We start from the raw sequence: 14,352 nt of genomic DNA on the forward strand, positions 1-14,352 counted from the left end.
GAAGTATAATAATGCTGACCCCCTCCACTGTACCATGAGACGAGAGTTATCACAACTACATATATGTGCCTCTTGTAAAAATCCAATTGTAGCTTTAAGCTGTTTTAAATATGAAAATACTTACCTCTTTTTCTGCCCCTCTGTTTCTCCCTCTCTGTTTCTATCCTTCTGTATCTATGATTCTATCCCTTTGTTTCCAGCCTCTGTTTCAACTACATTGTTTCAACACTTTGGTTTCAATCCTTCTGTTTCTACCCCTCTGATACAATCCATTTGTTTCCACCCTTATTTTTCAGACCCTCTTTTTCTAACCCTCTGTTTTAATCCCACAGTTTCAACCTCTGTTTCTATCTCTCTGCTTTCTGCCCCTTTGTTTCTATCCATTTCTGCCCTCTGTTTCTCACCCTGTTTCTACACCTTTACTTACACCCATCTTTTCTTACTTGACTGATTTCCCCATTCTGTTCTGCCACCAGTTTCTACTCCTTTTCTTTCTAATTCTCCTGTTTCTACCGCTCTTTTGCTACCACTCTGTTTCTTCTGCTCTAGTTCTTCCCCTTTTTTTCCCACCTCTCTGTTTCCACCCCTCTGTAATAATCCTTTGGTTTCAATCTCTCTCTTTCAACCCCTGTGCTTCAACCCCTCTTTTTCAACTGTTAGAAAAGGAGATTGATTTGGACGTTGCAAAATTGGATCTGAAATTGCAGGAAAAGGCAATAGAAGCCAGAGTGACTGAAAGACTACAGTTCTCGTTGAAGAGGTCATAAGTGAAATCAACCTGCTTCTTTACCGAAGGGGTCTACAAACACTGTGGTTGCTGATGAGTTTGAAGAAACAATGTCGTTTGAATCTTACCTTATCTATGACCAACTGAAGAAAAGAAAGAAGAGGATGAGCAATCCTGTTGCTGGGAAAGTTAAATTAAAATTGAGAGGATCAGATAGATCTTCAATATCTGGTTTTAATAGCTAGAATTCTTCCTATGAATGCAAAATGCTGAAAGAAAGAAGAAAGCCAAATTACATGCTGAGAATGTACCTCATATTAAACTCAAAAGGAGAGCTGTGTCTATTCTGTCTGCAGAAGATATGAGGTTTACTAGTTGATGTTTTAACTCAAAGATGAAAGCGTACTCTGGATCAAAGATTATTTATTTTCCAAAGATGATGCTGTTATTTGAGCGGTGCATTCAAGTTATTTAAAATAATGTGGACTTTATTTATGAAGGTGAAAGAGTGCCATTTGAAATCCTGGAGCCTGTATTGGAGTGGTGTATCCCTGATCAGCTATATGGTATTGACAACTGGAGACAGGTGTTTGTTGAAGAAACTGATCATTTGTTGTTAAGACACTGTCGGAAAGATTTTCAAAACCAGGACACAAAGTCTGCCTTCTCCAGGAAGTGGAGGAACTTTGACAAGTACAAACTGACTTTATTTTGTTGCCCACTTTACTGGTCCAGAGTGGTTGTAAAGATCACTCTTTTTTAAATTATAGATTCTATTAAAAAGCTTCTGGTGAAGTTTTAGGATACAAGGTAAACTGGGGAAAAAATGAAATCATCCCATTGACAAATTTTGATCACACTGAGAACCAGTCAACAAGTCCAAACAAATGGCCCTCGGGTGGCAGCACATACCTTGGAATAATGGTGAATGAGGAGCTCCAGAATTTATACAAACTCATTTACCTCCTGCAACTTAGTAAAGTTGAAGAAGATTTGAGTAGGTGGATGACTTTGCCCATCACTCTAATTGGCAGGGTCAAATGTGTAAAAAAATGAATATATTTCCAGGATTTGCAATTCATTATCCAGTCCTTGCCCATTCCACTAACTTAAACCTTTTTTACAAGCCTTAATGTGCATGTTGGGCAATTTATTGTGTACGGTAAAATACCTAGAATATCCATGGAAAAGTTAACATGGAATTACAGGTTAGGAGGCATTTGGTGCCAAGTTTCAAACATTATTATTTGGCGGCTCAAATGAGATGCATTTCTTAATTTTTTGAGTGGGACAATACCCCCTCATGGGTACAAATTGGATTGCACTCTCTAAAAGAGGATGTGTATAATGATTTGATTTGTATATGGAATTCCAGAATTATAACCAGCAGGACAGACAACCCAATTTTAAAACATATGGTTAAAATATGGGTGAGACCTGTGGAGGCTCTGGACTGAAAAGAGGATTGTCACTGAGGACACCCCCACTCCGCCTTCAGACACCACTTGCTCCTCTACACCCCCCCTTGTGCATCCAAACCCCCCCTTGTGCCTCCACCCCCCTTGTGCGTCCACACCCCCCTCTTGCACTTCCACCCCCTTGTGCCTCCACACCCCCTCTTGCGCCTCCATACCGCATTTGTGCCTCCACCCCCTTGTGCCTCCACACCCCAGCTTGCACCTCCACCCCACCTTGCACCTCCACTTCCCCCTTACATCTTCTGCTTTCGACAATTAAGAACTTTCCTAGAGGCAAACTATGGAATGACTGCCTGACTGTAGTGACATGGAGACTCTAATTCGAACGGGGATTGTGTGTAAATTTATCTCTAGGATGTATTCTATAAATCCAAAGTGAAGGCCTGAAGATGGGATTACATTGGTCAAGGGAAAGATGGGAGTTAGACTTGGGCATAACAATTGATGAATGGTGGTGGGAAGATTTCAGTCTGAATAGCCTGATGGGAACTGTTAATGCCAGACACATGCAGGTGCAATATAATTTCTTGCATCAGTTATACCATACACGTCAAAGCCAGAAATTTGGGAAATGTGCTTTAGGTGTGGAGTGGAGGTAAGAACTTTTGTCCACTCCACCTGGCTGAGTACAAGAATGAGATCCTTCTGGAAAGGCCTGGGGGACACTCTGCAAAAAATCGCAAAGGTGGATTTTCCACAGGAACCAGAGTTGTACCTTCTACGGGTCACTGGGGAAGTACAGTTTAGACTGTCCAAACACCAAATTCAGTTTGTGAAGGTCTCCTTGTCAGTAGGCAGGAATTAGATAATGGTTATGTGGAAGTCTGACTCCCAGCTAAGAATTACACGATGGATTATGGAAATACAGTGTTGCATTCCTCTGGAGAAAATCACCTACAGTTTACGGAAGAGATTCGACACATTCGTTGAAGTGTGGCAACTTTATCTGAGGCATATAGGTGCACAAATGTAATTCACACCCTCTCTCTCCCCGAATAAGAGAAAAGAAATAATCCGTCCCAGCAGGTAAAGGATTAAGAGAATGAAATGAGGAACTCAGTGCAGACGATGTGTGTTTTTGCCCCTAGATGATTTATTTAACATCCAAAAACCTCTAGCTTCGAGGAGGATCGTTGCCTTTGTCAGTATTTAGGTGTGTGGTGATACAACCACTACCCTGGCTGCACTCCTACCAGCTACTGCTGGAGGCAATCACTGTATCTGCAGGTAGGAAACCCGGGAGGCTGATCCCCACCTGCCAGCTGTCAATCACCGGCCTGCATAAAGACTTGAGCTGGCCCCTTTGGGGATGGTCAGACAAATGGGTCCAGCAAGATACTGAGACTGGTGTCTATAAGTTTAAGCTAATTAAAGCCTGCTGTACAGACTGTGGACTTTACATCAGAATTATGCAAACAGCACCACTCACACAACATTAAAACAGTGCAAAGGGGAATGAGCAAATGCATAAAGGTTTGGCCCAAGGCATCCAGCCCATCTTCACTTCAATGCACGTTGCTGTAATTTCCACTCCTCCTTCTCTCTCTACCCTGGGGATAGATAGAGTGGGGATCCTTTTGCTGGTGTGGCTGTTGTGGTCAACTCCTGGCTGGTGAGATACCTGCCTTATTATGCTGTGTGCTGTCCAGAAGTTCGGAGAACTTCCAGAAGTCATCAGGGGCAACAGAATCAGAATTTATTGTCATGAACAAGGCATTAAATTTGTTGTTTTGCGGCAGCGTCACAGTGCAAACATTTATATAAATCACTTTACAGCAATAAACAAAAATAGTGCATGAAAAGTCAAGTGTTTTGGACTAAATTTTTTTGCCGTGGCTAATATTATATATCTTAATTTTTTTTACACCATCTGCTCTTGATCGAACCTTCCTTATTTGAAAGATTAAAGGAATGATCTCTTTTGTAGATTTATTCGCCGATGGGGGTTGATGTCTTTTGAACAACTTTCTACCAAATATTATTTACCATACATGCATTTTTTTTAGGTATCTATAGATTAGAAATTTCCTGAATACAGAAATGCCTAATTATCTAACATTACAGCAACCAGATTTACTCGATTCTTTGTTCTGGTTAAACCCCTTTCAGAAGGGCTTAATTGGTACTATTTATACTTATATTAAATTTGAAATCAGTTCCCATGGATAAGATTCATCAAACATGGGAATCAGAACTTCAACTAACCTTATCTCCTGAAACAGGGGAAGAATTACTAGACTAGTTAATACTTGTTCACTTTGTGCACGTCAGTCTTTAATACAGTTTAAAATAGTTCATGGAGCTTAAAGATAAATGAGTTCGCATCTTTCCTAATAAGAGTGTGCCTTGTGACAGATGCAATACTGATGCGGCTTCACTGACTCAAATGTTTTGGTCATGTCCCGTGTTAGAAAACTTTTGGAAAGATATTTTTAAAACTCTATCAATGATACTGGTTATTCATTTACAGCCTAACCCCTTAACTGCTCTTTTTGGAATTACAGATGTAGGTTGTTAACCTACTTCTGCATATTGAGTTATATATTTTTCTACACTATTAGCTAGAAGCTAATTTTAAATGGATAGACTCTGATTCTCCTACATTATTTCAATGGCTTTCTCATGTTGTGTCTTTCTTAAATGTTGAAAAAAAAATTAGAAGTCATACTTTAGATACAACTGCTAAATTTGAAGAGACAAGGAAACGAATTATTGATTACTTTCATGGGATATATCTGACGTTATTCCATGAATTAACTCTTCCTTTCCAGATATAATATAGTTTTTGCTATTTTTGTTATACCGCAGAGCCCACCCCACCTCACCCACCTCACTGACAAAAGGCAAAGGAGGAAAAACCCAACACCCAACCCCAACCACCAATTTTCCCCTGCAACCGTGTCTGCCTGTCCCGCATCGGACTTGTCAGCCACAAACGAGCCTGCAGCTGACGTGGACATTTACCCCCTCCATAAATCTTCGTCCGCGAAGCCAAGCCAAAGAAGAAGAAAGGTGTAAAATGGAGCGAGTTTTTAAACTATTTGTCAGATCCTCAAGATAGGTCGCTCAGTTGTTTTTTTTTGCTTTTTAAAATTCTTTTTTTTAAAGTAGATTAGTTGGGTTTATGTATATATAGATATATTATAATTATTTCTTTATCTGTTTTGTTTGGAGAATTATTTCTAATATGTCACATTTTCACTCTGGAATTGATGATACATACTATGTAGACTTGGACAGACCATTATAATTGTGTTATTCTCTTCTCCTTATGCTGTGTATATTTTAAAATGTTAATGAAAATAATAAAAAAGAAAGAAAAGTCAAAGTAAAGTCTTTATTCACGAATCTGATGGCAGCGAGGATCTCTAGTGCTCATCTTCAGGCTCCTGTGCTTTTTTCCTGATGGTAGCAGAGTGAAGAGGGCATGGCCTGGGTGGTGGGGGTCCTTGAGGATAGAGGCTGTTTTCTTAAGACACCTCCTCTTGTAAATGTCCTCGATGAGGTGAAGTTTGGTGCCCTTGATTCTGAGAGTTGGTGCCTCCATACCAGACAGTGAAGCAACCAACCAGAATGCTCACCTGCAAAAGTTTTCAAGAATCTTTAATGACATTCCAAATCTCAAGCACCTCACGAATTATAGCCGCTTGACTACCTTCTTCATGATTGCATCCACATGGAGGCTCCAGGACAGATCCTTGAAGATGCTGACACCCAGGAATTTGAAGTTCTTGATCCGCTCCTTTGGGTGTAAGCACAGTGGGGGTGGTGGGGGGGGAGTGGAGTGCCAGAGGTAAGTTTTTCATAGCGAGTGGTGGTGGGTGCATGGAGTGTGCTGCAGGCAATGCTGGTGGAGGCAGGTATAATAGGATCTTTTAAGTCTATTAGATAGGTGCAAAGAATGGAAAAAAATGGAGGGTCATGTAGCAGAAAAATTGTTTGATTCAGTTATATTCCATATAACCATGGGCTGAAAGGTCTGTACTGTGCTGAAGATTTCTATGTTCCCTGCCAATGGCTGTTGTATTTCGTACAACAGCGGATGTTGCAATCATGAAACATGCTATAGAAATGAAAGGCTTAAAGGGATTACTTTACATTGTATCTGGGCAAGAGAACATGGGAGAAACAAACATTCAACAAGAGCTTGAGAAGTTTATCAACTTTAATTTGATATATGATGTAACAGCATGTAGCTCAGGTCAACATTTCTTTAAAAGACATTATTTTATTAAAACATGCATGCACAGAAATGTGAAACACAGGAAAATCAGCAGTGAACACAGTGGAAATGCAAGAACTAATAGAATATGTTTTGGGAACAGGAATCAGACTGGTATCATCCCCCTTTTTCTAACCTCGGCTTGTGCTTGGAGGTCTGTGAGTCATCACCCTTTCACAATATCGGACTGATATTCCACCTTGCCCCATTCACCTGAAAAAGGCCAAACCTTCCCTTCACTGAGCCATACTAACTGGCCAGGTCATTAAGGATCAGGAACCCTCACTCTTGCCTGTACGCCCGAGATCAACTTTGGACAACTGATAGTCACTACACCTAATCTTGGCCTGGCTGGCAGTGAGAAGAGCTCTCCACTCAGATCCTTCCGTTATGATAGAAATATCACCCATAACACACATAGTCCCTGAGACGATTGCAGTGCAGAGGAGACAGGTGCCAAACTCTTTGCAGAATGTGAATTCATCAAGAGTGTGTGGAGAAGATGCCAGAATGCTCATACCGATTCATCCCCAGCAACAGCGTGACAGAGGACTCAGATTTATGGGCTGTTCCCAGGGATAGATGCAGAGATAGACATTCAGAGCGACTGGAAGATCATTGACTCAGTGAAAGACGCCGCTTGATCCACCCAAAACTTGTTAGTCCTCCAGCACACCAAGATGTCGATGAGGGAATGATCTGACTGGCACATTTCAGGCTGCAGGAGTACATGCTGAGGGATGCACTGAGGCTTGGTGCAGCCAACACAAGGGTGGTGTGGGAAAGGACCACAGTCTGGTGACCTTCTGTTACCGGGCATTGAGGGGCTGAGACCAGAGGGGAAGTTCCTCAAACAACAGAGCAGAGAGTAACTCCAAGGTGCCACAGTGGTGGCAATGGAGAATGAATTAAACGGTGTATATTGATGGAAATGTATAGATATCACACTAAGAATATGAAAAGGCTTTGAACAAATGTCTTTATTTTTTTGCAAATAATTTATTGTGAATAAAGTTTATTTTTGGAAAAAAGTTGCTTGAACACATTGACTGTGATCTAAAGGATAAAAGCTCAGTTGAAAAGCTCCCTCTGGGACGCAGGAAGTTTGCATCAGGCACAGTCTCCAGGAAAACCATCAAAGGAATTCTGCGGAGATCCTAAGGCAGGTGGGTTATGGTAGGAGGTTGGGTTACACAACTTGCCTTACATTCTCTTGTGCTCGGAAGAGTTCATGATCATCATCGGCTCTTGGATTGCACTCCTTGGAGTTCAGAAGAATGGGGGAGTCCTCATAGAAGCATTTTGAATGAAAGGTCTGGCAGGTAGATGTGACCAAGTTGTTTCCATGGTTGCGAAACAAGGACAAGAGGGCACAACTTCAAGATCAAAAGGTGCTCATTTAAAAAAAGAGATGCAGAGAAATTTCTTTAGTTAGAGAGTGGTGAAACTCTGGAATCTGCTGCCACGGGCAGATGTGGAGGCCAGGTCATTGAGTGGAAAGATTGATTGACTATTCAGATAACTATTAAAGGTTATGGGAAAAAGGCAGGAGAGTGGGGCTGAGTGGGAGATCGGTTCATGATGCAATGGCAGAGTGGGCTCGAAGAGCCAATTGGCTTACTTCTGTTCCTATATCTATCATCCCACATCTGAACCTTTAACTGCGAGGCACAGTTCAAGACCATAGTTAGACCCCACTTGGAATATTGTGTTCAGTTCTGGTCACCTCATCACAGGAAGGATGTGGATGCTATGGAAAGGGTGCAGAAAAGATTTACAGGGATTGGAGTGTATGCTTTATGCTTGGTCATTTTTATTTTTGGAGCAACAGAGAGTGAGGTCAGAGGCTTTTCCCCCAGGGCTGAAATAACTAACATGAGGGGGCAGAGTTTTAACATGCTTGGGAGTAAATACAGAGTTATGTAAGAGGTAAGTTTTTCACACAGAGTGGTGGGTACATGGAATGCACTGCTGGCAACAGTGGTCGTGGAACTAATGATCATTTAGGAGATCACTGGATGGGTGCTTGGAACTGAGAAAAATGGTGAGATACAAGGAAAATTCTAGGCAGTTGTGCACTGAGCTGCAATTTTCCGTGTTCTGTGACTTGTTCTGAGAATTAGTTCATGGAGTAAGAACCAGGAGTGGTGATCGCGACCCCTGGTATACAAGCTCCTGAACTGGAATCCTTTCAAGCAAAGGAAAACACACAAACAGAGATTTTACGGATTGCTTTCCTGCAGCTTGTCTTGACTCCAACGCTTGTCCTCTGAGCTGCAACTGTGGCCATTCGTGTCTCTGCTGTACTGCCTAGAGTAGAGAAAAAGAGGACAGAGTCAGATGAGGAAATGGATTCTCATTTCTGTCTCAGTGATCCCAGCGCAGCGCAATCCAGAACTTCCCCCCACCCTCATTCCAGAGCTGCCTGCCCACAGATAATACTTCTTTCATATTAGGCTTTCCCTCAGATCTTCAGGTCATCCCCTCCCTTTGCTCCCTTGTTGGTTTCTATCTGGGGTTAGGGCTTCACGGACAGCAATGGTCTGAGAAAGGTTTGGAGCTCTGCCTGCTTTCCCTTCAGAAGAGTGTCCAATGGCTCCAGCAGAGATTGCTGGATGATGGAAGAGTGGGAGAGACAGAGAGTGCGTGCGTGCGTGCGTGTGTGTGTGTGTGTGTGAGTGAGAGAGAGAGAGAGAGAGGTTGGTTTCATCTTTGGAATCTGCAGCAGTGAATGCAACAGTGAAACTCAGCACAAGGCTTTGGCTGAGATTGGTGACTACTTGCATTTGACAATCTTTGTTGGCTGGGATTCCAAGAGGGTTGACAATGTCATTGAATTGATTGTCAGATGCATCATACAATGCACATGTGCATCAACATTCTTCCTTGCTCCTGCCAAATCAGGGACTTCAATTCAGCGACACTGCACGGTAACAGCTCCCTCTGACCAACGATCCTTCAAATATACCCATGTGACCAAATCACAGAACAACCCCGTCTTTGGAAAGCAAGAGGAAACTAGAGAAACCAGTACAGACACGGGGGGTTGGGGGAAGGGGAGAAAGAAAAGAATGTGCAAACTCCTCACAGATAGCGCGGGATTCGAACCCAGGTCACTGGAGCTGAAATAGCATTGCGTTAACCGCCATGTTAACTGCGCCTCACCTGACACTTTTACTTTGTGGAAAGAAATGCAAAGCAATAATAGTACATGGAATTGAATTAAAAAGAGACAATGAATATAAAAAAAACAGACATAAATATTCACATTAATCATGGTGCAAAAAAGTGACTATGCAAAATTGGAGTTGAGGGATAATGAAGTATTGTTGGAAAAGCCCGTCCTGTAAAACCACCCCACCAGGCTTCATTTCCAACACATTATCCTCTGCAATTTCTGCCACCTACACCATGATCCCATCTCCTGACACATCTTTCCCTCTCCCTCCTCTTTGCTTTCTGCAGGGACCGCTCCCTCATCCACTCATCACTTCCCTCTCTTCACCTCCTTAGTTCATACCCCTGTAATAACAGGATATGCTCCACTTGTGCCCATACCTCCTCCTTCATAATCATTTGGGGTCCCAAACTGTCCTTCCAAGTGAATCTATAGTGGTCATCTACTTCATCCAGCCTCCTGTACATCGGGGAGACTGGACGCAGAATAGGAGATCGTTTCATTGAGCACCTTCACTCTATCCACTGCAATGATAGGGACCACCCAGTGGCCAACCATTTTAATTCCACATACCATTCCCACACTCATGCACTGCCAAAGCATGGCTACCCTCAAAATGGAGGAAAAATACCTAATATTCTGTCTGAAACAGCATGAATATTGACTTCTCCAGTTTCTGTTAAACCCCTTCCACGAGTCTTTCCCTCTCCCTCAGACTCCTTTCCTCCAGCTCCCCACCCCTTCCCTTCCCTCCCCATCCAGAGAGCTATAATTTCTCAGCTTTTTTCTTTTCTACCCTTCCACCCATATAGACCTGTTAACTGTCCTCCTCCCCCTGCTCCTTCCTCCCTATCCTTCTCTGCTCCCAACTACCATTTTATTCCAGTGCCTGTCTGCTTTGACGTCAGCCCAGAAACATTGGTTACCCTAAACTTCCTAAATATGCTGCATGACCTGCTGAGTTTGTCCAGCACTTTTGTGTATTGCCTCTGTGAAACAGTGAACTCTTTTGGCCCCTTTATTGAAGGAAAGTTATATTAGTTTTGGAATTCATCCAAAAGAGATTCAACAGACTACTTCCTGTGATGAGACGGTTGTCTTGTCACAAACAGCTGAAAAAAAAAGTTGGATCTGTGTTCTTTGGAGCTGAGAAGAAGGACAAGTGACCTCACTGAAGCAGATAAATCCCAAGGGGCACTACTGGAGAGAGACTATTGAGCAGAGGGCAACAGTTATAAGGTAAGAGGCCAGTCATTTCAAATCAACTTTCACTGAGGGTGGAGAATTTACTGAATATTCTATCCGGGGAGGCTGTGGAGATTAGGTCAGTGAGGGTATTTAAAGAGATTTTATAAAAATGGAGGGATTGAGAATAACATGGAAGTGGCCTTGAGGAGGTGTTAAGGCCTGGGGGCAGATCAGCCATGACTGCATTGAGGATTGGACAGAATGAAGGAACCGAGTAGCCCCCTCCAGCTCCTTTTTTGTATTCTTGCATCGTGCCAAGAGAACTGTGGAGTGATCCTTAAGAGGCCTTGTTAAAAGAGCTCTTCAAAGACTCGTGTGCGTTGTGTTCTCTATAGAACAGAGAAGCCCTTTGGCTCATAGCGTTGTGTTGACTTAATACTCCATTCTAACAACTGCCCAGAATTTCTCAACTGCATTAACCACTTTTCTCAGTTGCATCAGAGTCAGTTGCCAGAACAAGTCTTAGCGGGGTGGGGTGGGGGGGCTCAGCAGCGGAGGGTGGGGCGCTGCTTATATTGGATGGAGACTAGTGATGCTAAACACATGCTAGTGACGCCAGTGCTGCGAGTGAGGGTGGTGTGCTACAATACCTCATTTGGGGGGGGGGGGGGGGGGGCGGCAATGGCCACAAGTGGGTGGGAGAGAAATGCCTGTGAATGCCCTCTATTGGTGCTGACCCTGAGTTGCAGGCACCTATCTAATAGTCTCTTATATGATCCTATTGCATCTGTTTCCATCCCATTGCCGGTAGTACATTCCATACATCCACCACTTTATGTGTGACAAACTTAACCCTTACAACCCCCCTGTACTTATTCCCACACACTGTAAAACTATACCTTGTAGTGTTAGTCATTTCAGCTCCGGAGAAAACACCTCTGGCCATCCACAAGATCGATGTTTCTCATCATACAACTTTATCTGGTCACCACTCATCTTCCATAGCTCCAAGCAGAAAAGACCAAATTCACTCAATCTATCCTCATAAGGCATGCTCACTACTCCAGGCAGCATCCTTGTCAATCTCCTTTGCACCTTCTCCATAGCAACACATCCTTCCTGTAGTGAGGCGACCAGACCTGAACACAATGTTCCAAGTGCAGTCTTGCTGAGGCCTTAACAAGCTGCAACATTACCTTATGGCTCTTGAACTTGATCCTTCTCCTGGGCTCGTGTCTGATGCATTTCCAAGATGGCATTGCTGGCCCCACAGGGGGGTAGAAACAATGTTGGCAGTGATGTGTTGTAGCTCTTCATAGATCGGAACTGGTTTCTATCCATGGACGCAGAAGAGTGAGGTCTCATGCTGGCTGAGATGGACAATGGAGTCCTGGTTTCACAGGGTCTCCCCAAACTGTTGGATTTGTTCTCCCTCCGTTGGTATTCAATGGGAGATTGCAAAGCTGCAGAGAGAATGAGAAGAGGTTGACCCTTATTGGCTAATATACAACAATCAACACTGTATCGTCAACGTCACAAGGTGTTATACTTGAGCTATTGTGCCACAGGATCGGAAAATTAAAAGTTTAGTCAAGGTAAAAATGCCAGGCTCCAACTGGCCTGGAAAGGTCAGCCCAATGAGTAGTGTTATGATCTCTGCCAAAGAAAGCAGCAAAGCCTTCCTTGGTGAATGTAACCAACATGCAGAGAGATAGATCTTTGTATAGCCGGGGAGAAAGGGTGATGGGGAATGGTCAGGTCAGTGGAGCCTTGAACTCAATGAAGAGCAAAACAAGCTTTATGGTCCAGATGGCCAACTCTTGCTCCTATTCCTCAAATTCTTATATTATGACCAGCTGAAGTAAGATTGCAAAAATGAGCAACTTAAACACAAGGCAAATAAGAACACAGAACATATAACATAGAAATGTTCAGCCTGGTACAGGGCCCTTCAACCCAGGGTTGTGCCAGTCTAATGACCTACTCCACCAACTGCCTGGAATTTTCCAACTGCACAACCTCCATTTTTCTCAACTTTGCCAGAAGCTCATTTTATGCACCCACCTCTATCTACATAAAGAACTTACCCCCCTCTACTGACTCCAAAGCACCTTGAATCTATGCAAACTCACATTAGCCATTCATCCTCGAGGGAAAAATCCTCTAGTCGTTCACATGATCAATTCATCTCATCATCTTTTATACCTCTATCAAGTCTCACCTCATCTTTGTTCCAAGGAGAAAAAAAACAATTTCACTCAACTCACCCTCATAAGGCATACTCCAATCCAGGCAGCATCCCTGTAAATCTTCTCTAGAACATCCATATCCTTTCTGTGGTGAAATGACCAGAACTGAACCCAATATTGCAAGTGGGGTCTAACTAAGGTCTTTCATAGCTGCCACATTACCTCACAGCCCTTGAACTCAATACCTAAAGGCCAACACACCATATATCTTCTTTACAACACTATAAATTTGTGCATCAGCTTTGAGTGGCCTGTGAACAGGGACCCCCAAGATCATTCAGTTCTTACTGCACTGCTCAGAGTCCTCCCATTAACATTACATTCTGCCTTCACATTTGACCTAATGAAATGAACCACTTCACACTTTTCTGAATTAAACTCCATCTGCCACTTCTCAGCTGAGCTCTACATACCAGGCGATCCACCAAATCACCAACCTTTGTGTCATCAGCAAACTTTCTAATCCCATCCTTCCACTTCTTCATCCAGACCATTTATAAAAATCACAGAGGAGTCCCAGAGCAGATCAACCTCCATTCAGAATACAAACCTCTTCAACTATCCTCTGCCTTCTATGGACAAGCCAATTCTGGATCAGTCTCTGTATCACCTGCCCTGCACACAATAAGCACATGAACATTGAAGAGAGTGTGGCCGGGGTGGAATGAGTCTTCCGATAGGTTGGCTGCTTTTCCGAGACAGCAGGAGTATTAGATGGAGTTGATGGATGGGAGGGGGTATGAAGAGATGTCAATGGAGTCGATGAAGGGGAGGGGTTTGTGATGAGGAGTAGATGGAATCAATGGAGAGGAGGGGGTTTGATTAAGGGCAGATGGAGTCAATGGAAGGAAGGGGGTGTCATGAGGTGTAGATGAAGTCGATGAGGGGGTGTCACAAGGTGTAGATGAAGTCAATGGAGGGGAGGTGAGGTGATGAGGTATGCACAGCATCGATGGAGGGGAGGTGGGTTGTGAAAAGATGTCCATGGAGTCTATGGGAAATGGTGTGAAGAGTTACAAATGGAGTCGATGGAGGGGAGGATGCAATGAGGTAACAAGAAAATCGAGCCTGCATTCGTTACTTCAGCTAGCAGGTCGTTCCACACTCCCACCACGAATAAGATCCCCTAATGTATTCTTAAATATTTCACCTTTAACCCATGTTCTCCAGTTCTTATCTCACCAAACCTCAATGGAAAAAGCTTACATTTACTATATTACTCCCTCATAATTTTATATACCTCTATCAAATCTCCCCTCGTTTTCCAACTCTCCAGGGAATAGTCCTAACATGTTTAGCCTTTCCCAGTA

The 14,352-nt window shown here is 43.1% G+C and overlaps 1 protein-coding gene across 1 annotated transcript in view; it reads right to left on the reverse strand.

Moving 5' to 3' along the window:
• Window positions 1-6,352: 6,352 nt before the first annotated feature.
• The window catches only part of LOC138761735 (rho guanine nucleotide exchange factor 25-like), a 57,090-nt gene continuing 49,090 nt past the window's right edge, over window positions 6,353-14,352 (reverse strand). Inside the window, exons 13-14 of the mRNA XM_069934389.1 lie at window positions 11,990-12,256; window positions 6,353-8,737 (exon numbers count right to left, since the gene is read on the reverse strand). Coding sequence (XP_069790490.1) covers window positions 11,991-12,256 — 266 coding nt within the window. The 3' untranslated portion in view covers window positions 6,353-8,737; window position 11,990. The remainder of the gene's footprint in view (window positions 8,738-11,989; window positions 12,257-14,352) is intronic.

The sequence above is a fragment of the Narcine bancroftii genome, chromosome 4 (genome assembly GCF_036971445.1).
Source record: "Narcine bancroftii isolate sNarBan1 chromosome 4, sNarBan1.hap1, whole genome shotgun sequence".
NCBI lineage: Eukaryota > Metazoa > Chordata > Chondrichthyes > Torpediniformes > Narcinidae > Narcine > Narcine bancroftii.